At 31.0% G+C, this 26,319-nt stretch overlaps 1 protein-coding gene across 8 annotated transcripts in view; it reads right to left on the reverse strand.

Annotated features, from left to right (window-relative positions):
- The window catches only part of LOC124366619 (Down syndrome cell adhesion molecule-like protein Dscam2), a 191,096-nt gene that overhangs the window by 83,141 nt on the left and 81,636 nt on the right, over nt 1-26,319 (reverse strand). Inside the window, exons 1-2 of one of the 8 annotated variants that reach the window (XM_046823230.1) lie at nt 25,858-25,941; nt 13,498-13,539 (exon numbers count right to left, since the gene is read on the reverse strand). The exons of the other annotated variants lie outside the window; for them this stretch is intronic. Coding sequence (XP_046679186.1) covers nt 13,498-13,528 — 31 coding nt within the window. The 5' untranslated portion in view covers nt 13,529-13,539; nt 25,858-25,941. Of the gene's footprint in view, nt 1-13,497; nt 13,540-25,857; nt 25,942-26,319 lie in introns of those variants that run through there. 8 annotated transcript variants of the gene reach the window in all.

A 26,319-nucleotide genomic window follows, 5' to 3' on the forward strand; every position in this document is an offset into this window, starting at 1 on the left:
TATTGGTTACACAATGTAGTTACTTTAAACTATCCTTTGATGACTTCTTTAGTTTTTTAACGAAGTAATGCCATAAATTGACTCTAGTACTGATTTCTAGAATAATATTTTTGGAGAAATATAAACTAAAATGGAATCAGCAACATTTCCTTGTGTTCAATTTGGTTTATAGCAGTAAATGAGGCATGATTCTAAAGCTAGAGGAAGGAAGTTCTTTTCAAATCTTCTCTAAAAAAATGCCGGTGTCTTGAGAGAATGGTTTATATCCTTAATTGTTGATTCGGTGATATTTGTAGAAGTTTCCTCCAACTGAGTTTCTGTGTTCTGTACCTTGCCTCTATGGCGTAACCTACAGCCAGTGGTATGCAAACATTAAAACCTTTCTATTACATTGGTTGAGTTTTGGATGATTTTTTAAAAATATATCGAGTAGCAAATCAATGTTATAAAAAGTTAGTTCTGTTGAGTCACTTGATATTCCATTCCTCAGCACCACGTCATTGGTAGATCTCCAGATGACTTTTGCTCAACGATTTCGGGGTGCGTTTTTTCCACAATGACTGATGAAATTCATAAGCTTTATCTTTTCACCTGTGGGAATCAAGTTAAGTCAACATAGATCTAGCTAGAGCGTGAAATAAATTTAGCAGTACTAGCTACATTGCTATTGTAAACTTTCCGGTAGAGAAGGCGAATAACAGAAATTTCATAATGGGCGCGTGGTGTAAAGCAGTAAATTGCCTTGTGTGGTGGATGTAGTTTTAAGTGCTCAGCTCTGAGATCGAGAACCATCAATTCCACTCTTTCGCTTTTGTTCGTTATCTTCTTTTCTTCATACAATCGCAAAGGGATGTGTTCAAAAAAATTCCTACTCAGTGGGAACGAGGGGGTGGTGGTGTGAGTGCTTGCCTTTAATCCGGCTAATTGCAATGATTTGGTTATTGTCTTTGTTGCCACTTTTGAGGATTAAAGTAATAATAACTAGTGTATGTTACTTAATTTATAAACATACACTCCAATAATTATGAAATTCAATTTTTGTTATTTCATAAACAAAAATAAAATTTTATAATTATTGGAGAGTTTGCTTGTAAATTAAGTATTTGCATCCAATAAAAAAAGCCAGTATAATGTAGTATAGGTTAATTCATTCAATCATTTGTACAATAGAACTAACCTGTTTGACTATTATAACATATAAATAAATACATAGAAATCAATAAATCTTGTATTGAAAATCGTATATTTTGCTTTTAAACTATTACAACTATTATAAATATACCGTCATATAATCATATAAATTCGGTTTCAAATTTTTAATTTAGAATAAAGGTTAATACTGGTCCTAGAAGATTAGCTATATATTTAATATATATAAATAATAAGTTTTTTATATCGACCTTCACCATTAAAATAAAAAAAAATTAAATCAACATATGTTGACATAAATATAGCCAATAGGCTAGTAGGGACAATCCGTGAACACAACGAAGATAGAAGTCTGTAATGAAATCATGATGTTCTTAGTGCGATTGGTATGTTTTGCGGCAAAGAATAATGAGATGGAAATGGCTGCCTTTGAAAGATTAAGAGGCTCTCCTGCCCGGGGTGTATCATGAGGAGGTGAGGTGAGGGGAGGGTATGAGGGTAGGGGGTGATGTGATGTAGGGTAGTTTTGTCTCCACTGTGACAGAGTTCTCTTTAGGCTGACACACACACGTGTACTCACATGACCACCTTTGTCTGCAGTAGCTATCCCATACTTACATCAATTGAATATATTATAACATTAGACGTGTATAACATTAGATTTGTTGTGTGAGGAATTCCATAGAACATTCTCGTCTAATGTATTTTAGACTCTATCAAAAACAATACCATACTCCGAATATTCCACAAGAGTTTCTAGATAAATATAATAAAATATTGACAAAAATCATATTTAGTTGAGCAAGTCTGTCATTTGCTGTGTATAACTGCAATAATAGGACTAGTTTGTCCAATGAAAGTGAATCAATTTATATAGTTTACGCATTTCAAATGGATTTTTGCTTTTTACAATTAGTTTTTCTACTCTAAATATTTTAATAATAATAGTATACACTATTAAGACGGTTATATTTTTAAATTTTACACATATTTTCTGCGTTGGACTAAATATGTAAACCAACCCTTTTCCAGATAGATTACAGAGAATAATTGCTTGAGAGATAGAGGTATACTACGAAACACGTGAAAAGACGAAGGGGATAACAAATGTAAACTAGGATGAAATCTTGTAATTTCTCATCAATTTCTAGTGGTTTATTTAAACGGACGTATTAAATAAAAACCTATTTTTATTTACCTATTTTCTCTGTTGATAGGTTTGTTTGTTGATTTAAGACCAGTTGTAGTTCCTAAAATATCTAAAATATCTAGGCCCGATTAGTAATAATGTTTTTACTTATTAAATTTCATTTCATAGCCTTTTTTTGTAGTAAGAATATATTTAACAATCTCCAATCTTATAATACGAAAGTCACATATTGAATTACCTTAACATATGTTAACTATTTCTAATAAATAAATAAATAAATAAATATATATATATATATATATATATTAAAAATAAGCAAAGAATACCAAATATCGGATCACAGTACAATATTTTATACATTTCAACGGAATATTAATTCAGTACCCACAGTAAAATAAGTACTAAATATTACATTATAAAATCTTTAAGTTCAGTAATGATAGAACGAAGTGATGTATCGAGAACAAGCTAGTGGCTACTAGTGTGCAAGGCAAAGGAAAGTACGAGAGCAAGAGATCAGACCCTTATTGGCGTTCAAGTGGACGGATCACGCAATATCGTGCCTCCAGGACGCTCTTGATTCAGCTCTTGGAATGTGACAAGGAGAAGAATGTTACAATCTCGTGTTGGTAACGACTGCATGTATCTGTTTCTCGAGTTGTATTTCCACTTGTGATTTTGCCTTCAGGACGCTCTCGAATCAGCTCTAGGAACGTGAAAAGGAGAAGAATGTTACAATCTCGTGTTTGTTAACGACTGCACATATCTATTTCTCGAGTTGTATTACCACTTGTGATTGTTCCTCCAGGACGCTCTCGTATCAGCTCTAGGAATATGACAAGGAGAAGAATGTTACAATCTCGTGTTGGTAACGACTGCACATATATATTTCTCGAGTTGTATTACCACATGTGATTGTGCCTTCAGGACACTCTCGAATCAGCTCTAGGAATGTGATTTAGAAGAATGTTACAATCTCGTGTTTGTTAACGACTGCATGTATCTATTTCTCGAGTTGTATTACCACTTGTGATTGTGCCTTCAGGACACTCTCGAATCAGCTCTAGGAATGTGATTTAGAAGAATGTTACAATCTCGTGTTTGTTAACGACTGCACGTATCTATTTCTCGAGTTGTATTTCCACTTGTGATTGTGCCTTCAGGACGCTCTCGAATCAGCTCTAGGAATGTGAAAAGGAGAAGAATGTTACAATCTCGTGTTGGTAACGACTGCATGTATCTATTTCTCGAGTTGTATTACCACTTGTGATTGTGCCTTCAGGACACTCTCGAATCAGCTCTAGGAATGTGATTTAGAAGAATGTTACAATCTCGTGTTTGTTAACGACTGCACGTATCTATTTCTCGAGTTGTATTACCACTTGTGATTGTTCCTCCAGGACGCTCTCGTATCAGCTCTAGGAATATGACAAGGAGAAGAATGTTACAATCTCGTGTTGGTAACGACTGCACATATCTATTTCTCGAGTTGTATTACCACTTGTGATTGTGCCTTCAGGACACTCTCGAATCAGCTCTAGGAATGTGATTTAGAAGAATGTTACAATCTCGTGTTTGTTAACGACTGCACGTATCTATTTCTCGAGTTGTATTTCCACTTGTGATTGTGCCTTCAGGACACTCTCGAATCAGCTCTAGGAATATGAAAAGGAGAAGAATGTTACAATCTCGTGTTGGTAACGACTGCATGTATCTATTTCTCGAGTTGTATTACCATTTGTGGTTGTGCCTTCAGGACACTCTCGAACCAGCACTAGGAATATGAAAGGGAGAAGAATGTTACAATCTCGTGTTTGTTAACGACTGCACGTATCTATTTCTCGAGTTGTATTTCCACTTGTGGTTGTGCCTTCAGGACACTCTCGAATCAGCTCTAGGAATATGAAAGGGAGAAGAATGTTACAATCTCGTGTTGGTTAACGACTGCACGTATCTATTTCTCGAGTTGTATTTCCACTTGTGATTTTGCCTTCAGGACGCTCTCGAATCAGCTCTAGGAATGTGAAAAGGAGAAGAATGTTACAATCTCGTGTGGGTAACGACTGCACGTGTCTATTTCTCGAGTTGTATTACCACTTGTGATTGTTCCTCATGGACGCTCTCGCATCAGCTCTAGGAATGTGATAAGGAGAAGAATGTTACAGTCTCGTGTTTGTTAATGACTGCATGTATTTGTTTCAAAAGATGTAAACTTATTACCACTTATGATCGTGTTCCTGGTGTTAACTGTGTGCATATAAGGGTTTTATGACACTGGTGAGATGCGTGGGTAAAGTAGAATAATCGAAGAGGCAAACACAGATGGATTATATTGTGTTATATTAACTCTTAGTTGGTTTAATATCCATCTTAGCCTTACACCAGATGAATTGAATGTAAGAATTAGAGTAAGAAATGTATTCATTAACAATAGTATAAGTGTTATATAACTGAAAAATATATTGTGATAAAAAATATCACAATACAGTCTTTTTGTTAGATTTAAAAACACAAATATCATCCCATTTCACCAAATCTGTACGCAATTCCATAGAGTTTTGTTTACTTGTATTAATGTTTGGCAGAAACGAATTTATTGGAAGTGTTACTTTCTATTGTAATACCTGATAGCAGTGTTAGAAAAACTCGTTTCGTAAATAGCTCTGAAACTTGCCATCCTCCTTAGAAGCAAAACCAAGGATATATTTCTTACCATTTACATAACGACATCTTTAAATTCTTGGAAAGGTCTCGTTATTTGTTTGTACACCTAGGAGTTTGAACAGAAAAGTAAAGAAAAATTGCATGGGTAAAAAATAAATTATTAGTTTATTATAACTCGTTTTAGGTGGACAGATGGACGTACGGCCTGACTACGGTGAGTCTTTTCATCGATGCCTATTTTAATTGCATTCCTAAATTATTTACTGCCTTCTTCCGTGATCAAGGTGTATATAAAAATATAAGCAGGCATATAAATTTGTTAATATATGAATTACACGAACATTAATTTTAGTTTATTCATTACTTACAGTTTAGCTACAAATATAAATTTTACTTTCTAAAACTGCTTAAGTAAAATTTACTTTAAAATTAATTTACAACATATTTAAAATATTCTAATTTATCTAAAATATACATATATAAAAATTAAATATCAATTAAATCATACCTAATTTTTTTCAAAACAAAACATAACTAATTATTGTATTTAATTATTAGAAATTATACAGGTATATAAAGAACGGCTACTTGAAAAATATTAGCAGTTAAGACATACATTTAAATTTGTACCATATTTAAACTACAAATTCTTCATAATTACCCAAGATAACAAATGGACTTTAATATAAATTTGTGATAAGAAATATCATTATCTATCAATGTGTCAAGGATAAAAAAAGGAAAAATATAGAAAATTTGTTTTAAAACCTGTTTAAAAATGCTTATTTTATACTAAAAATAAATTTATATTTAAATATATTAGATGCTACTTAATGATTAGAAATATATTTCTATACTAGCTTACAGCGTAATCGGACCAAACTTTCATATAATTAATGAGTAATTCCAGTTTTAAGTTGTCTTAAATTCATTACTAATCTGAAATCTGTAAATATTACTGTTATAACTTGTTTATTCGTTGCTTATGTAAGGTATTATCAATATAAATTAAATACTTTCAAAATATATCTTTAATTTATTTGGAAATAATTTTTCAGATTTGAGCATTTAGAAAATTTTAGAAACTTAGTAGCATGAAAATAACAATAATATAAATTTATTAAAATGTATTATCTCGATAAGTGTAACTTTTTGTTTTACTTTAATAGTTTTTTTAACTTATTGTAGACGCAATGAAATTTTATACATAACACTGCATATTTTAGCGCGGTGAACAATTATATTGCATTTGAGTAAAACATATTACATTGTCAACGGGTAAAATTTATTTAGATATTAATAAATTATAATATATCGACTCCTCTCTATAAAGATGGATTAATACATCATTAAAATATATTTGATGGTAAAACCAATATACTTTTAAAATGTTGGGGGTGCAGCTCTGTTGGCAGGAGAAGATTAAGCGATTCCAGGAAAGAATAATGAGATGGAGATGGTGGTCTTTGAAACGAAGGAAACGTTCTCATCAGTAGTTGAAGGGTTGGTAGCGACCAGAGGGAGAGGAAGCAAGGATGGAGGGGTAAGGGGAGGAACCATTGTCTCGTCAGTCAAGTACTTACGGACGGTGTGGTTTACTCTAAGTTACTTGCACACTTGTAATACCTTGCCACATAAGACCTAAACTGCGGGATTATGGAGTTCTCTCACTATAATTCACAGATTTAAGTTATTTCAACCTAAACAAAAGGTAACACTTCGAATAGTGTATACCAAGAAAATAACATTTCAATGAAATTCGTCATCATCATTGAATGTTCAAATTATAAGTACTGTAATAAATAATAAATACTACTCAATCCATTTGAACACCGCAGAACACTTGTTGGTACTCAAATTCATTTTTAGTAGCAGTAGTGAAATAACTAGTTTTAAGTGTTTATTACTTACAAAATGTAGTTAAAAACTTTACATATCTTATCAAGAATTGGTACTAAAAACATTTAAACGTTCCATTATGATTGTATTCAAGGCTTGTCTTCGTAAAATCATTTGACATTTCTGTATATACATAAACATTTTCTCAGTGAAGAGTTATCCAAGTTTTGTGATCCTTCAGAGGATTTCTCTTATCAGTGCTCCAAGTGTAATGAGGTGAGGTGAAAATTTCATTTACATATACATTTATTAAAGCCGTGTGTGTAGAAACTGCATTTATAATGGGTTTATATATATATATATATATATATATATATATATATATATATATATATAAAATATCAATAATTATATATATATTGTAAATAAGCATATATTTATGTCTTTATAATATATAACGCACTTAATTCTACTTCATTTAACTATTTTATATATTTCATAGCGAGCCGTACTTTTTAAGACAGCGGTTGCTCATAATTCAGCAACACTATTGTCTAAACTATTAAAGATTACAGAAAAATATTTTGAATATACTTTGTAGGCTTCATGCTCATTTCCTCGATATTTTTGTTCGTTCTACTTTTAAATGGCAAGCTGTTTACGAATTGTTTTTTCAATATAATGTATTTGTATTAGAACGCTTGTTCCTGTAAAAAGTATTTCAATTATGTATCAAATAAAAGTTTTATTCAAATGAAAATAGACACATATACATAATAAATGGAAAAACATCCTTAATAATATGTCTAACATATGAACGTATAGGTTACCTTAGAATTTCTTATACGTAAGAAAAATCATATCGTTTTCAATGGCGGTGACAGTTTAAATAGTGAAGTACTCATTTACACCTAAAGCAGCCTTTTCGTAGATGGGACACTTTGCAATGCAGGGACATCGAGAGGGAGAGTCTCACAAGAGAACAATACCTTTCTCAAGGGATGGGAGAGCGAAGGGTTGGGGATGGGGTGGATGTGGGGAGAATTTGGGAGTGGGGAGTTTATTGTTACACGCAGAGGGTGTTACTGTCATTGTCTTGTAGAAATTGTGAAAGCAATTTTAGAAAAACACCAGCATTATGACTGTCTTCAAGTTACGTCGTTTTAAAATATATGCTGAACTTCGTAATTTTTATTTATATTTAATTAATCTTATTCTGGTTATAAAATGGTTTGTGTGTTTTATGATTATAACATAACGTAGGTTAACCGGGATTTTGAATTTTAAAATGTTTAAACAGACGTTTTTAATAAGCTAAAAAACCGATGTTACAAATGAGCTTTAAGTGGTTAAAGTAACTAGCTGGTAAATCATTAACAAAGTAAATCATATGGAATGGTAATAATTGAAATACCCCTATACGCCAATCTGGTAGTTGAGACAATGCATCTCGTCACCAGGTGTTTCAAGTAAATGTGTTTTCAAGCGCTAAAAAACATCGTTTAACCATTGCTTTAAATAGTGCAAAAACTATATCATGCTAGATTCTTTGTTTATATAAATGAAAACAGTTTTACATTACACATATGTCCGCTTGAGAATAAAACGGAAAGGTACTGCATAGCGGGATATATATAAACAATAATCTTATGTTATGTACTTTACTGACACAAATTTCAAGGATTTATTTAGATTAAAGGAAAAGACTGAAAGCCATGTTTGTAAATGCGTAGTTTAAAATAAGTTCTCATTTGAAAGTATAATACCAATTGTTATCAAACTTAAATATTGATAAAGTCACAATATAACACAAGAAAGTTAATATGTAAGAAATAATCTCCATTCTCATGTTTTCTCTTTTATAGCTTTAGTCGGAAAAGCTATCCACAAAAAGATTACAGTATTGGAATTTTCAAGATGTTTTACTTTTAACTACCATACTAAAAACTACTACATCATACGCTCGTGTCCTAATATTTTAGGAAAAAGTTTACGATATTATAGGGAACAAAGCAACATTAATTGTGTGTTAAAAGGATTATCCTAATATAATCCAGGATGTTAAAGAGTGAAATATGAATTTGCAGAAATGACACAAGAAAAGTTTCACAGCTGAAGTTTCACACACGTACAGGTGTAAACACTGTTTTATGGCATGCCAACGAGTTCAATGAAGTAGAAAGACGCTTGTAGCATTTCCTTTACATTACCAGTTTGGCTTATTATATTTATGTTTAAATATTGAAACGTCGATGCATCATCCAGCGTATACTTATATAGAAATAATACTTATTTAGGAAAAGTGGCTAAGGCATTCGTCATCGATAACCATTAAAATAAAAGAAAACACCACCTGTCGATAATTGGAATCCATCCTGTTTTCAATTGTCAAATATACAAATTTAAATCTAAACAAAAAGTAAACTAATCAACGGTTATTTTTTACTTTGGTGTGTATCACTACCCCTTGATTTTTTTAACTTGTTCTGTGCTTAAACTTGTGTATGGTATTTGATACCTGAAAAAGATGTCTTGCGGTCGATACGTTGTTTTCAACAGTAATAAAAACGTTAGTATACATGCTTTTACCCCACAAAATTATTAACTGTGAATAATGATTTTTAAACTATTGACTAATAATAAACGTTTTACTTGAGTACCTTGCTTTTGAATATTTGGCAAAAGGTGTATTTTCTAAGGAACAATACGTGCAATACAATGTTGATATCACGTGACTTTAAACTCACGCTACTTTTTCTTTGTCGTTAAACATTTAGCTTTTATGTCACTGTTTCAGTCCAGTTAAGTTATTTGAACGTAAGTTAAAACTGATTTAAACTAGTGGTTCTTTACAGTTTCATCTAATGAATTGTTTATGAAAAGGGTCAACGATATTGCAAAAAGTAAAGTAAATGACAAACCTTGGTTGAGCTCAGTAGCGTTAATGATGAATATAATACCCAACGATAACTACTGTCTTCCGTCATTTAATTTCATCAGTGTAGCTGGTACAGTGAAGTGGTGAATGATAAATGGAACTACTGTCCCTGAACTAGTTTATGTCAAAAAAAGGTGGAAAGACCATAAATTACTTAATTAGTAATAATATTGTGTAAAGCTAGAAAGCGTGTATAGAAATTGAGATAAATTGCTCTTTCAGAAATTGAGATATAGCGCTGGAGATTCTGAAAGTAAGAACTTTCCGCGTCAGTTAAGATTGTCAGATGGTTCATTTACAAAAAAGAATGAACAAAAAGTGAGAAATAAATATTTTTTTCTTTTCTGAGGGTATGATTTTAATCTGTAGCCTAGGACCGTTTATAATATTATTCCAGGATATACTCAGATTATTATTTGTTAGAGTGTGAAAGTACCATGGCCAAAACTGGTTAAAACTCAAATCTCAAGTACAATCAACTGAGGCGTTATCACTCACCTACAAGGGAATAAAACCATTCATACCGCTTATATTTATCTTTTTTGTCGAGTTTGTTACCTTGATTAAAAAAGGTCGTGTGAATTATGCCATAACTTGAAGGGAATATTATAATCTAGGTATAGTGAAAGATTGTAATTCAGAGGAAAATGGCAGGACTTCATTGAAGCTTGTTATCCCTTCTTATCACCCTATTTATGAAACTGTTCTGGACTATTGACAAAATACTTTTCTCATTATTAGCAAAAGTACTCGTACACAGATTATAATTGTCTTGAAATTAGTATTGGATTGAATAAAACTAGTGAGGTGAAAAAAAGTGATCGCAAAAAATCAGGTCTATTATATTGTTTAATATTTATCAAAAAGTGTTACATTGAAAATGCCGTGTGTTTGTAAAAAAAATATTAGAAAATGCTGTTTATTTGGCATAAAAGAGAGTTTAATTTGTATATTTTCTGTTTTTCAGGAATTTTGCACAAGGTTTGCTATGGTCGCAAATCAAAATCTTACTTTACAAAAGATTTGAGAGTCATCTGTGTTTTACTTTTCAAATATTGCCATCATAACTCAACTGTTATTTAATGTTTGAACATATTTTACTGAATTTAGCTAGTACAGTGAGGACTTAAGATTTTAATTGTGTGAGTAACGTTTCGCCATGGTTTGAACCGTAATAGTAGAGCGAGACACCAACTACGTCATGCCAATAACCACTATTCTTAACTGATGTTTGTTTATTTATTGAAGACACTACTAAACTTTTAAGTTTCCAATTCTGTAAATAAATATAAAACTAATCCGTTGAGAAAGAAGTGTGGTTTCTAATACTTTAAACAGGAATTTAATTCTCATATTAATCTTCCTAAAATTATTCTATGATGAAATAAACAGGAGACATTTTCAGTTTGACGTACTTCATCATTCATCATTTTTTTTATATCGTCATTTATTTTTTTGTCGTTCTTTTCATAATTTTTTCAAATTATATAATGAAACGGTATTTTGAAGTACGGTGGGGGAAATGTCTCGTGCAAATGAAAATTGGAGTTAACAACCGACTGCTTTTAACCTCCAAATTCAATAACTCTCTCCCCCCTTTACAATTCGCTCTGTGTATGTTTATGAATAACTCTGCGAGGAGTACCCGTAATGATGCACCTTTACACAACTGGCACGATGTCAGGTTAATGAGCCGCTGTGAAACACAAACTAACGTCTCGCTGTATCATCAAACGTATCAGAGAAAGATACAACTAATTGTTTAAACCGACAGTACCACAGCACGATATTGATTTTTATGGACTATGGCGATGAGATGTAGTTTTAAAGCTTGTAAGTTTTCTAAAACTGTTTTGCAAACAAAAGCGATTTAGTTACGTTATAAAGATTTTCACAAAAAGATAACATTCCATACGAGACGGTAATTCTTGACTAGATATTGATTACGCCTCTAAAAACCTAATTTTATCAAAAAAATGTCTAATTCAGTCTTTTAAAATTCAGTCATAATTGAGTTTCCCTTGTGTTCCGACCAATAAAACCAACTTTGATCAAAATGGGTCAACTTTCGACTATTTTAATTTACTTTCTGTCTAAAATAGTACTATTGCCATAATTAGACTTTGTCTCTTGGTACCAATGAAAAATATAAAACTTACGTACAATTGACAAGTCACTGCGGTCAAAAAGAGTATGTCCTGGCTTTTTTCTTTCACCTCCCTTCTAGATATTTGCGATCCCATAGTTGATGATGCCTCGATCAAGAAAATATAAATGTTGGCTTTCAAAATCTACTTGGGTCAAAAAGCTTCTACTACAATCACTTGTTATTTAACCCGGTCTAAGATATCAAAGTGCCATACTTAAAGTTTGTCTTTTTGTCCCAAAGAAGAAAATACTTAGTACGACAAAAAAGCTACTTAGGTCAAAAGTGTCAGTTCTGCCCGCTAAAATTCACTTTACAGTTGCCCAAAATTCACAGTTTGCCTTGATCAAAAAATATATACGTATGTTTGGTTTTCAAGATCTACTTGGGTCAAAGATAATATATTATCAGCTCTTATAATCTACTTCCGGTATAAGGAGAATAGTGTACCAACCCTTTTCCTTAAGCTACAGTAAGAGTTCCGTACATGTCAAGGAAACCAACCAGTTTCAGGTACCTTACGTTCAAAAAGTCACAGCTTTGTTCATTAAAAGGGTTTTATAAAAGAGTTTACATAGTATTTTCAATGTATTAGACGGTTTATTCGTCACTGGTGCAATCTAATGTAAAATTTAGATAGTAACTACGCCTTTGCATTGTTTAGTACTCTACTGATTAAGCACTGTATATTTAATATTTTCTGAAATTTGAATGTAAATAAATGTTTATATCTCTTTAGTGGACTTCCGCTGAAAGCGTCAACAGCTGTTTACTGTCAACAATTAAACATGAATTAGCTGTCATAAATAATGTCTTTCTTGTTTCAAATCTTTAAATATTCCTGGTATCCCTTCCTATATTTCTCTTCGCCAAAACCTTCCTCAGGCTTCAAAGGATATATTGAAAAGTATTAGCCAAATTCATCCAGCAGTTATAGAGATTAGCACTTAGCAAAGAATGTATCGATTCATTTTTGTATGTAGGATGAATAAACTGTAACGTTACTCTGGACCGATTTATACCATTTTAATAACTGATATATTTGTATCAGAGATTGAGATTCACCCAAATTTTAACTCTATAAGACAACAGTCTTTTTGCGTGGACTCACAAAAAACGGATTTTCTCATCAGAAACTAGCGGAAGAACCATCACTAAAAAGTTTTCAACCAAATAACCTAAAGAATTAAGATAGGAGGCTACAGCCCACTCATGTAATTTCCCTTCTTCTAATTCAAATATAAAGTAACATAACAGTTAATGGATCTCAACTAAGAGACTAAAATTGATTTGTAGCTATATAATGCACAAACAAACTTTAGTTTGTTTGTTTGTTACTTTTAGGTGCAAATTTTTCAATAACTTTGAGTGTTCAGAATATTATGTATTTAGACTTAAACATTTCAGAAGTGCTTCAGAGAAAAGATGGGCTTACCATAGAGTCACTTACAATTCTTCACTTTTAAGAGAATTCGATGCTGGTACCCAGCCTATACTGCAGCACTAATTTTGTAATTCCCTACAGTATGTACACTAAGTATTACTTCAGGTACAATTATACTAATGTGTTTATAGTCTACTCCTATATAAATTAGTTCAATGTTTACTTACATAGAAGTGTAGAATGGATTGAAAACTTCATCGTGTTAGTACCTGCAATTACAAATAAATTAGTATCACATTATTATTTTATCATGTACATTTACTATATAGCTAGCAGTTTCCCGCAGCTTTTCACTCGATGTCATAAGAATTATTACCTCATAAGCAGTTCCTTTTTAAATCGCCTAATAAACACTTCTAAAAGTGATGGTGGTTACTGGAAGATTTTCTAATCTCCTTATCCGCTTTGAATTATATGAAGTTTAAAGACTGATATAATGGGGTCCTGAAATTTTAGAGTAAAACCATTTGTACAATGAAATAGAAATGATCTGTAATATTTCATAATATTTGTAATCAATAGCTCCAAAAATTTTAGAAACACTTCAGTCTTTCGTAGTAAATCCTAAGGAAATCACTTTTGATGTAATATGACTAAGGTCTGAGAAGCCTACTTCAGTCATAAAGTGTCTAATTTTAGCTAAAGTAATCTTTTTATAATGTAAGTTCTATCTTTTTTTAAAAAAAAAAAAACTCTACTTCTAGCCATTGTAATTCACTGCTGTTGTCAGGCATTTTCGGCCTGTAGTAGCACCCCCATTGATTTCTCGATCAACAAAATACTTACATAGGATTGAAAAATCTCCTTCGGCCAAAAAGCGTATACTTTATGCCTCTTACGTAACTGACAATTTACTATATTATAACCATGCTTGAATTTAAACCATGATAAGAACAATCTACCTCTGCCGTAAAGAATCGGATCACTTTGGCACATATTTACTTCCATTTTGATGATTTGTCAAAGTGGTGAATAAAATACGTAATAGATGTCGCCAACTCTTTTCTGTTCACTATGATTCAAATTAAAAATTTAATCAACTACGAATATTACATTTTTACGTAATGACCACCCATGAATACCTGACTTTAACACTGAACAAAATATGAACTATGATTAGCCCCAACAAGTAACATAACACTATAAACATGGGTTTGTATCGTATCAATTAACAAAATGGAATTAAATTTACACTTTAATTTCACAATAAATGTATATTTTAATAAATAATACAAATAAAAAAGTTTGCGTACCGAAAATCAGACAAAATCAACGGCATGTCAGTATTTGAAGAAAAAAATAACAATGAAAGGTACATGTGAACGAAACACGATATTGGACAAAGTTTTCACTGCCAAAGTTTTATTCGCGCGGAGGTGTAAACTGTTTTATGAGCAGCCGACAAGTTCAATGGCGTGGAATAGCGTCTGCAACATTTTTCATTACTTCTCAAAGTGATTGCAACACGTACTGTTTGAAATGTGTTATTTTCTAATTTACATATATACTCATAGGGGTTTTTTGGTGCAACAATCGTATTCTACTTTCTGGTTTGTATTGTAACTTTAGTTACGTGCCAATTATGCTTCAGATGTTTGTTTAAGATACTATGTTGCATAATATTAAAACAATTTTCTATCCCAAGAAAGAAAAAACCTAATTTTTTAAAGATAATTTACATAGTTTTAAGATATGGGCCATAATGTATATTTTAATCGTGAGCATAATCAGCAAAACAAAGCGAAAACTTTTTTGTGGAGAATACAGAAATGTATTTTGAAATAATAACTGAATTATATGGTATCAAGTAGACTCAATCTCCAAAGCCTATAAATTTAAGAAAAAAAAATACTAGAAACATCAAACCCTGTACAAAAATAGTAAACTAAATAATCATTTTTTATTTATATATGTGTGTGTATATATATATATATATAAAATAAATAATGTGTACATATATATATATACACAGAAATAATGACAGAAGTACACTCGTTATTATGAAGAATAATTTGCTTATCTGAATTTAAGAAAAATCTACAGTAATACTATTATTATTTTACAAGACAGTAGTAGAGAAATATGATTCATAAAATAACTGCGGACAATACAAAATAATACTGGTGTTCATAAAATATTTCACCCCTTGAAACTTTGCGTTGCCTGTGACATTTTCTATAGTGAAGATTACATGTTTTATTTAATGTGTTTATGTTAATAAAAAATATTAAAATTCTAAATTTATTGTAGTATTTGGAATATTTTTAGAAATTTATTCTAAAAATTAATACAATAAAAGTAAAAATTAAATTAAATTTAAGTAAAATCCCTCCCATTTTATATTCATAGTCAGAAACTTACGCGTATCTTAGCACAAGATTTGGTTCTTATAATTTTTAGTGGGATAAGAATAAGACAGTGAGGAATTTAAATCACTGTATAACGATAGGGGAAATGTTAAAGTGTACGGATTTCCCACGAATCATATCCTACTTGAACTGCTATCTTCATAATAATATACTACAATGAAAGATTTCTATAAGGCTAAAAGTTTAGATACAATTTTTTAAAATGTATATTTGTTTTAACTTACTGTGACACTGAATCCTTAACATGAACCTAACAAAACCTATAAATATTAAAATACAGTTAGAACTTTCTTAAATAAGGACAATGGGTTTTGTTTAAAAAGGAAAGTCTGTCATCCAATAGTTAAAAGACCAGGTTACGAGGGGAAGTTCAAGTAAGGGATGATCCTTTGTCTTGTCAGAGAAGCGTTCTTAGGAGAGGGATAGAGTCAGTGTTGTTTCGTATTGACAACAGAGAACATTTTTACAGTAATGCATCATGTCACTAGTATTGTTTCAACGGACAGTCTCAGTATACTATACACAGTAACCGACTTTGTCTTAGAAAGATAAAAAAATGTGCTTCTTTTATTCTAATTATTTATAAAGCATGTATATTAAGAAGAGGCCGTTCGCTTTTAGCCTTTCTCTACCAGTAATCGTGGCCCACTTGCCTATGTGAGGATTAAATAAAGCGCGATAAGGGGAAAAGTGGCTCAATACAATGTCAAGATTCTTGTCAAAAGTAACTAGGATTTAGACTGTTAAAACTTGTGTAATCCCTAACTCAAATCAAAATCCGATTATGCGACAACAGATCATCCCAAAAATGTGTTTTGTGTGCTGGTCAATCACGTTTTCTATATACAACAGTAATTTCTGCAAAGGCGGACGTACTTTTTTGGTTTCCAAACAGTTAAATTGGGGAGTTAATGTGCTAATTTCATAGGAATGTTACAATCTGAGTGATGATTTTTAGCAGTCTTCATTTGCCATTAATGTAATTCGTAGTCTTATTTATATTAGGGTAATTTCATTACACTGGACATGGAGTAATTATTATTATATCCGTCTCAATCATTCTGTATCAATTAACACTACTAGGCATCAGTTAACAGTGCTGGCAACAATAATACAAATTAGAAATAACGTTACCTGTGCTTTATAAGAACATTCACTCATTTTATTGATGGATATTCCCACAAAATATAAAATGGTTAGGGTATTATCTTACATTGATGTTACGCTATAAATACGAATGACCAGACAAACTATAATAGTAAAACTTTGTGTACCAGCAGTACAATTGAATAATTTGCAGCATGTATAGATTCAAATGATTGTATTTTTTTATATGAATATTTTCCAAGGTATTGACAAATAATGAATTTATAAAAAAATATATATCTTTAAAAATTGTATGTAATGTAAAAAATAATAAAATATTTATAATATGTACTGAAGAGGAGGTGAGAAAAAAATAGTAATGTAGTATATTTTATTTTATTAGGATAAATTAATTACTCTAAATAAGAAAAAATTAGAATAGACTACATTTTTAAATTTCTTTGCTTCCAAAAATATTTAAAAACAATTGTGAGAGATATAATAATTGCACATTTGAAAAATTATATTTAACAACCAATAATCGGTAAACCTTAATATAATATGTTTAAATAATTCCTTTTGTTCTATCCATTTGATAGAACTACCTGGTTATGGAGTACAAGAAACCATGTTTACATATACGCTTACAAAATGAACCATTGGGTAGGGTACGATAAGCGGACCCGGTTTTTATATCTAATAATCTAGTCATCGATACTTAATATTCGCATCTCAAATCCTAGACTATCAATCGATATAAAAGTACCTATAGTCCTCAATAACAATCATGTTTTAAATTAAAATATGAATTTAATAATTACAGTGACCAAACAAATTATTATAACCAAAATTAGGAAAAGTGAAGACCATATTTGCTCCTCTCACAGTTACAGTTGTTTCTTTCCCACAAATTTCACATGATAGGATTTTCTGTACGAATCCAACATGTTGAAGCCATGAAAACCATGTCTTATCATCTTTCAAAGCAATGTCGTGTAGTTTTCTAAAATTGACTGCAATTTTTAATAATCAAAATTACTTATGTAACATTGAAATATTACCCTACCTGTATTATTTGAATATGTTTACAGCTGTGGATATAGATTATTTAAGTTAATAGTTCAAAATAATTAATCAGTATCGATTGATTATATCGATGGTTATGTGATTAAGTAATATCGTTTGCCAATTTCGATATAAAAACCGGGTCCGCTTATTGTACCCTACCCAAATAATTTTCTTTAGTCAACGATACAACATGAAATATTTCTTAAAGAGGTAAATTCCAGCCGACATAGGTAAGATCAAATTGTTGACCTAACATCGCAGGTTAAACTAATATTTCCATATATTTTTCTAAACCAATTCTAAACAAAAAAATAACTCGATCACGTACTGATACCCTGCTAAAATGTATGTAACTTACGACTATAAGGCATGTGGTTTGTTTGTTTTGCTATTTATTCTGTTTTTCGTTGCCAATTTGGTTGCTCATACGTATATGACTGAACCTTACAAGTTTTTAATTTTTGTACTACTAGTACGAGTATTTTTGGGGTTAATAATAGCGCCAATCAGTGTTTGGATGACATAAGCCATTACTCTACAGATTCAGGTAAAACTTTTCCATTAGGGTTTGAGATCCAATTACATAACACCTATATTATTATACAAAATGTATTTATTATATTACAGTTCGTTGTAACAACTGAATGGTGGAACTTGATGGTACTTCTGAAAATATAAATGGAAAATATGCTACGATAAATAGTACAACTACTCAGAAAAAGTGCGCTAGTCAAAGTGTGGTACATGCATTTTTTAATAAGAAATTATTTCCTCAACAATTCATTATTTATTCGTTCACACTATGTTTCATATTACGCACTTTTCATATATTATTAAACATTTTATATAAAAATAATTAATGTAACTATATAAAGTAAAGCCAAATAGTGTAAAATTGCAACATGTATTTAGGTTTACCTCCATTGACGAATAATAATCACTAGGTTATATGCTAAAATGTGTCTATCCACTGCATAATACAGTAAAACCTTGTTTAAATGTCAAATACATTGATCAAATTTTGATTTGTTTAAATTAATGATATTAGTTATCACTACGAAAACAAATGCATGAGTGGTTATTATGTAAAGTAGGATTTGTGTTTTAGTTTATAATGAATCGTATTAAAACTATTATACAACGAATTAACTCACACACAGTGTAACAAAATATGCACATGAGATCATAGATGATGTTTTAAAGTTTCTCAAGCGAGGGGTATAAGACTGTAAAGCGCCCGAGGAGGAAGGGTGGAACTTACTCTGTATCCTCCGAGAGACAATATAAGGTCTGGTAAATTGATGGCGAGGGGTGGCGAGCAGTGGGGAAGGGGAAGCGGTCATTGTATCACTGCGTGGCCGGAACTGTTGCCTTTCTAAAGAGATTATAAGCCTCACCTTGGAAGTGAGAGTATCAATTATCACACATGCACACAAAAATATGTATATATATATATATATATATATATATATATATATGCGTTAAAGTGGTTAAATTTGCTTAATGCATCAGGTCTGCAAAAACCAGTAGCACATGTTTGAAAATTTAATTAAATTAATTTTACTCCTACAACATAATTATGCATAGTTATTATATATGGAGTATTAATGTGAAACAAAAACAGAATGCACACACGTTTCATAACATGGTTAAAACAATTAGCTATAAGTGTTATTTAAATTTTATAAATAACAATTTTAAAGTGTGTGCAAATGTAATACTTTCTCGAAAATCCAAAACAAAATATTTTTTGCGCAAATTTTTTTAATTATAGTAAATAAAAATTCTTATATATAATGTCTAATTGTCTAATGCAAGGTGTAATAATTTAGAATGTAATGATAACAGTTTCATTTTGTTCTAAATTATTACTTCTTGGCAACGTATTTCAGGTTCTTGTTGTGTTACTTCCTCCAAATGAGGTTTGACATAGTGCAGATTAATTTATTTGCTTGAGAAAATCTCGCTTTGCCGCAAAGTTTTCTAAGAAACAGTTTGCAAAGGTTTATTCTTGTTACTTAGTTTTAGTATATATAAATATATATATATACATGTTAAAATTATATGTTAAATTCCGCGTTTTTTTTAGCTTCACGATGCCAAGGCCTACTGTTAAACACTGCTATAAAGTCCAACTCAACTATCAACAATGTGAAAACAGAATGTGGCAATATATCTCAGAAAATTCATTTATGTATGATGTGTGGCTGTCTATCTTTCCGCAGAACATTTCGACAGTGAAATGAGTTATAAACTTGAAATTCTGAAAGGAACCTCAGCGATGCCTGTTGCGGGACAGTCGGTTTGGCGTATTCCTACTTATTATTTATATTAACAATAAATGTTTTTCATGTTGAAAATATAATCACCTAATATAAATTATTGTAAGCTATGAAGCTCATGATTTAGTATGATCATTTTAACGCAAAGATATCATCTCATATCTTCATCGTTATACCATCGTTAGCAGCGACTCACTCTGGGTATGACCAACGTAATATAAAAAAAAAAAAAAACGCTACTAATTAAGTTTTTTATAAAGAATTGATATAGGATTTAATTTTCGGTAATACATTAGTGTATTTTTAAACAATCATTTGTGACAATGGAAGTTTACAACATAATTCAAATTGTTTGTTGTGTTAATAAAGTGGCTGATGAGGAACATCTTATAAGGAACGGATAGAAATTACGTTACTGTGTTTTCCTGTGTTGGACGCTCTTGATTGAATGAGACAGCCGAAATATCGAACCTGTCAGAAACGGTGTGGCTGGCGAAATGTGAGGAAACTAAAGCCTCTTCCAGACTTGACGTAACACGTGATTCTCTTTAGAAGTGATTTTTCTTGTATTCGAGTGCTTTTAACGTTAAGACACGTCAAATTAATTACATAAAGCGTTGAACAATAAACACGTATTATGCATAATGTTTTGTGTGTACGTGATTTATATAAATTTTAGTATGTATGTATGGATGGATTGTTTGGTATTGTTATAGAAAACCCTTAACTCTTATATAGACAGAAAATAATACATCGTGCACATAATACATACAGGAATATGAAAATCTCAGACACACTCATGTTTATTTCTAAAATTCCAAGTGGCAAATATTTAGTTCAATTCTCGTTTTTCAAGAATATGGATTCCAAATGTAAGCTTTGATAGGTAAATATAACACTAATTTTATTAACTTCTATAATCTATTAATGAGTGATTGAAATTAATTTTTTCTGTGCCTATTGGAGGATCAATAATATGGTAAAAGGTATAAATAATTAAAGTAAACCATGAGAAAATTAGCAAGTAAAATCTTTAATTACTCTTTACACGATTCCACGTAATATTATGAATACTTTAAACTTAAAACGCTCACTACTTTGAGGTTCCCAATTTTATATATAACGACCAATTATTAAAAAAGAATGTGATGGAGATCTTACACATTTATTTACTGCTACGTTTATCCTAATGCTTTTCACATATTACTCGACAAATAATTCATAGTTAATTTTTTAACGTTCAAATGCTGTACCAGAAATTGATTAATATAAAACCAATATCACTCATGTATACTGTAGCTGAACAAAGCAGATAACGGTTATCAGTTACGGTCAGCAACAACCAGAGAGAGCTAGAGCCACATCAACAAGGATATAGCCACCCCCACCACCCCGCCATCATCGCTCCACAACTGATAAGCTAATGTGACGTCAGACGGCCTCATTACCCGTTACGTTTCCCTGGTCTATCACCGTTTCATCCAACTAGATATTAAGATAAACTGTAGTACAGTTTCAACGGCGATGGCTCCTAAAAATTTAATGCGTGTCATAAAGTTGAGAATCTTGTGCTTGAACCTCCAAACACAATCAAATCAGTCAGTAAAATCAATATTAAACGTTACACTCTTAAATTCCTCTGTGACAAAACATCTTCAGCTTTAGTGAATTAATTGGAAAATACACTGAAGTGCACAGTATGTGTGTGATATTATTTTGCAAGCATTGTATTTTTGAGTGGAATTTGTCTGGACTTGGCGTTTCCTTCCGTAATGGATTCTCTTTTCCAGTTGAATAATTTGCCAAAATAGTCAAAATTAAATTGTGCTTTTAGTGCCATAGAGTAAAACATACTTCTGTTTTATATGTAAAGAGAAGAAAAGGAATATAACGTATTAGGACCTTACAGTTAATATCAAACGGTAATATATAAGAGGAAGGAGGTTTGATGTAATAAAACGCTTCAATATAATTAGATTATAATAAATTAAAAACATTGTTTTATTATATAACATTGTTTACAACATTAGCAGTAATGCTTTAATTACAGTTTGCAAGGTTCACACCTTATTATTCAAAATGTACTATTTCCGTGTGAACACTAGGCATTACAGTATAAAATATTATCAGAAATGCTACAAATACTGTTAGTTTTGTTTAGATTAAGACACTTGACCAGATTCATTTTCTTTTTTAAAGTGGAAGCATACTCAATGGACTGAACTTAAAATCAAATTAAACTCAACATAAATAGGATAGTTATCACAGGATGTTTTAAGGATGTGAGATTGCTGACGTTGAACGCTGAACTTAATACACTTGCTTATTTAAAATTAATTAACGGATATAATAATTTTCAAAGGACTTTAAATATGTATTACAATTAGGACAATAGTGACCAGAAATATTTAGCTATTAATTTTTTTATCTAATAGTCATAATTGTTTTGTTTGAAGTAAAACCCCGAGTTAGCTTAGAAAGTTTGGCTATTAATTATTAAGTAGCTCGATTCAAAATATTGGACAATACCGCTAGTTATTAAGATAATTACTTGAATGACATACACTCTTTTTGTAATAAATATCAACTGTGATGAAATGAATAAGGCTTTACGATAATTAAGCCATTGAAAGCGTTAATTAGTAATTACTGTTCAGTAGGCCCAATATTAACGCCACAAGGATTATCTATACGTTGAAGATAGGTTACATTTGATAAATAAATATTGATGAAATATATATAATGAACAAAGTATGTTGTGTTCCCTAGTTTCCTTCTTGCGATGATTTGCTTTGATTAGAAAATTAAATTCCTTTATTACTTGGTTATTTCTGCCAACTGTCAAAGCCATAATATAATAACAAAGAAATAACAATCATAATATAAATTTGTATAATTTATATTCTATGATAAAAGTATTTAATGAATGTGAGAAATATATTTATGTACTAATAGACTTTTTAGATCTTGTAATTGGCAGTCTGATCTCTGCGCAAGTAACGGATAAAACTTGAAATAAATAAATTCCTGCAAGTTTTAACCATAAAATAGTATCCTAAATAACGTTAAACAATTAAAAGTTACTTAATAAATTTGGCAAGGCACGTTAGGACTCGTAAGCTTTCTCTTAACACATCTTGGGCACTAACCACGGTCACTTCCTAACGACTACCTTAGCTCGACGTTGCTTGACTCGGTTATCTTGAGAAAACCGCTATACCCACTAGACCATTACCTCTTAGTAGAATGAGTTAGGAGAGGCAGTTATAACTTCTACAAAAAAAATGTTTGTTAAAATACATTTACTCTCAAACATCAAAACCATATTAACCTTCGTGCAGTTTATATGAAAAACCATATCTCGTAACTAAAGTAGTACATTATTATCCCTTCCACTCTAATTTTGTAGCCTAGTGAAAAGTTTTAAGGCAATTATTTTCATGACAACAAAAGTTTTTGCGTCTTAAGAATAATTTTAAAACGTTTGTGATGCAATTTTCTGGTTAAAAAAGACATATATGGAAATCTTAAAAATGAGGACAACGTTTGATTGATTATTAAATGATGAAATAAACACTTGTAAAACTTATGGTTGCCTTTTTCGTTATATTCTGACTGATAAGGTATTCCACTGTACTGTTAATTGTGATAAAGGAACTTTTATGTCATAACTTGCCTCCACACACTATTATATTGAACATATTTTTTACAATTCAAGAAAGAATTTTTGTATAGGTCAGGAAACGTTTGTGCTGATTTCACTAGTATCGTACCAAATGCCAATCACTAACCTAGAACAACAATGACAGCTTGAGTGATTATTTGACGCTGCAAAAAGCGATTATCTTACTATCTAGGCCACATACATTTTATGCTTTATTAGAGGTAATATAAAAAATATAATATAGTTAGTTGAAGTAACACGCAATTTCATAATCTAAAAACCTTTAAAGCATTATGGGAGGGTATGTTTAAAATTTAGTGGTATTTTAAAAACCAATGTAGTAATGTTATGTAGTAAGGTGCTATACAAAATTGATATTTTCAACGTATATATATATATATATATATATATATATATATATATATATATATATATATATATTTAAACGCATATGTGACAGATACGGCCAAATACAAAATAATTGAATCGGAAAAATTAAGCGCTCTGTGGTGTAATGGTAGCACATTCACCCGGCAAGTGAGAGATCCGGGTTCGACTCCCAGCGGAGCAAGTACTTTTTGTGATTCAATGTTTATTGAAATTAAATAAGGCTATTCCCATTTATACACTTTAATATATATATATATATATATATATATATATATATATATATATACATATACATATAGACATTGAAAGAGAAAGTGTAAGGACAGAAATAAAACATATATCTATCAGTCTTTTTAGAACCTACTGACATGCTCTTTCAGTTCTCTCTCTCTCTCTATATATATATATATATATATATATATATATATATATATATATATATATATATATATATATATATATATATGCCTCGCAGGATTTGGAACAAACATGTTAAAATTATATGTTATACTCCGCGTTTTGTTAGCTTCACGATGCCAAGGCCTACTGTTCTAAGGGCTGGAATATCTCGAAAACGAACTGATACATAGAATTTTTCACATACTATTTCTATATTAAAAACTTAACTCGTAAATGGTAACTCACTCCTTGGGATTTGGTCCAGACTTTGCGAATTTATACCTTGGTCTTATGAGTACCCATGATGGCAACTTAAGGATAGCAGAATAAATATATTTGTAAGCAAACTCAGTACAATCACGTGATATTTTAAGATTTCTACATTTTTATTCGTAGAGTAAAAGAAAAAACTAGAGTGGAGAGACAGTGTTAAAAGTAGGTTATATGATTTGACTTCAGCGCCCTCTTTCTGTGCTGTAGCAAACTCGCTAGCTCACTGGAACTTTTATTACTTTATCACTGCTATGAAACCAAATTTAACGAGTATTTGAGTATTTATATACCTGAAAATTAAGTATATGATATACTGATCATTCATGTTCATAAAACCTAACCGGTTCTGTCTCACCGGTTCTGTAGTTAGGATGCAAGAACAAATCTTCCCGTCGTGCATTATCACGCAGTTTGTGATTGGTGTTCCTGGTGGGTTTGGCTCGATCTTCTCATCTGCTCATAATAATCAGTACTAGAATGCCATTATCCAGCTGTAATTTACGTAACAAATGGAATTAAATGTCAACCACAGCTATAGGTGTTTTGTAGATTTATGCAACCTAATCTATCGATCTCTTCAATGTTGTGAATACCAGCGGCCAGTATATTACATATTTCGTACTGATATACAGTAATTAGAATGAGTACTCATTCTAATTTATGTTTATATATTTGACAACTAGAAATATATAATTGTAACCTCTCTTCCTTTGCAATTCCGGCAAGGTAGAATAGTTAAAGTGGCAGTATATTCGTATATATCATAATGTGAATATTTTTAGCAGACAGAATGCAATTCCTGTCACATTTTACATAAAAATGTCTAGTGTCAGGTTGAAATACGTATGAAATAAATTATTCACAATATTTTGCTATAAAGAATAGTGACTAAACCCTTAGTCTATAGAGTGCTATGAATATGACATAAAACAATTAGTATTGTATAATTAGTACATGAACACAGCGCTCTCAGGGCTGTAAAATATAGTTACTTACGGGCTGTCAGCACGTCTGGGATTTGTGATCACTATGGAACATGTTAACTTTGTGTGTTCACTTCTCGGACATTTTTAAAAGTTAGTTTCTTTTGTAATTCTTCCCAATACCGACTTCTAGTTTATGGATGCTATTGTCTCGGAGGAACATTACTTGATGATAACGAGACCTTTTATTACTAGCTGATAAGGCTTATGATCTGTTGATTTAAACTTAGGAGAAAGGAGAAGTTTCTCACACGGTATACTTGACATGTCAGATTCATCCATCCCATAATCGTACTATTTACAAGTATTTTTTTAAACTCTTTATAACAGTAATTACATTGATGAAAGCAGCAACTTGTTTGTATAGCGTGAAATCAATTAGCAAACAGTGAATTTATGCCGTTCAATACTGCAGACACTCTCCGTAAATAATACTGAGTTACTAGCAGAGAAGGTCAGAGATGTAATACTTAAA

Source organism: Homalodisca vitripennis, chromosome 1 (assembly GCF_021130785.1).
Source record: "Homalodisca vitripennis isolate AUS2020 chromosome 1, UT_GWSS_2.1, whole genome shotgun sequence".
Classification (NCBI taxonomy): Eukaryota; Metazoa; Arthropoda; class Insecta; order Hemiptera; family Cicadellidae; genus Homalodisca; species Homalodisca vitripennis.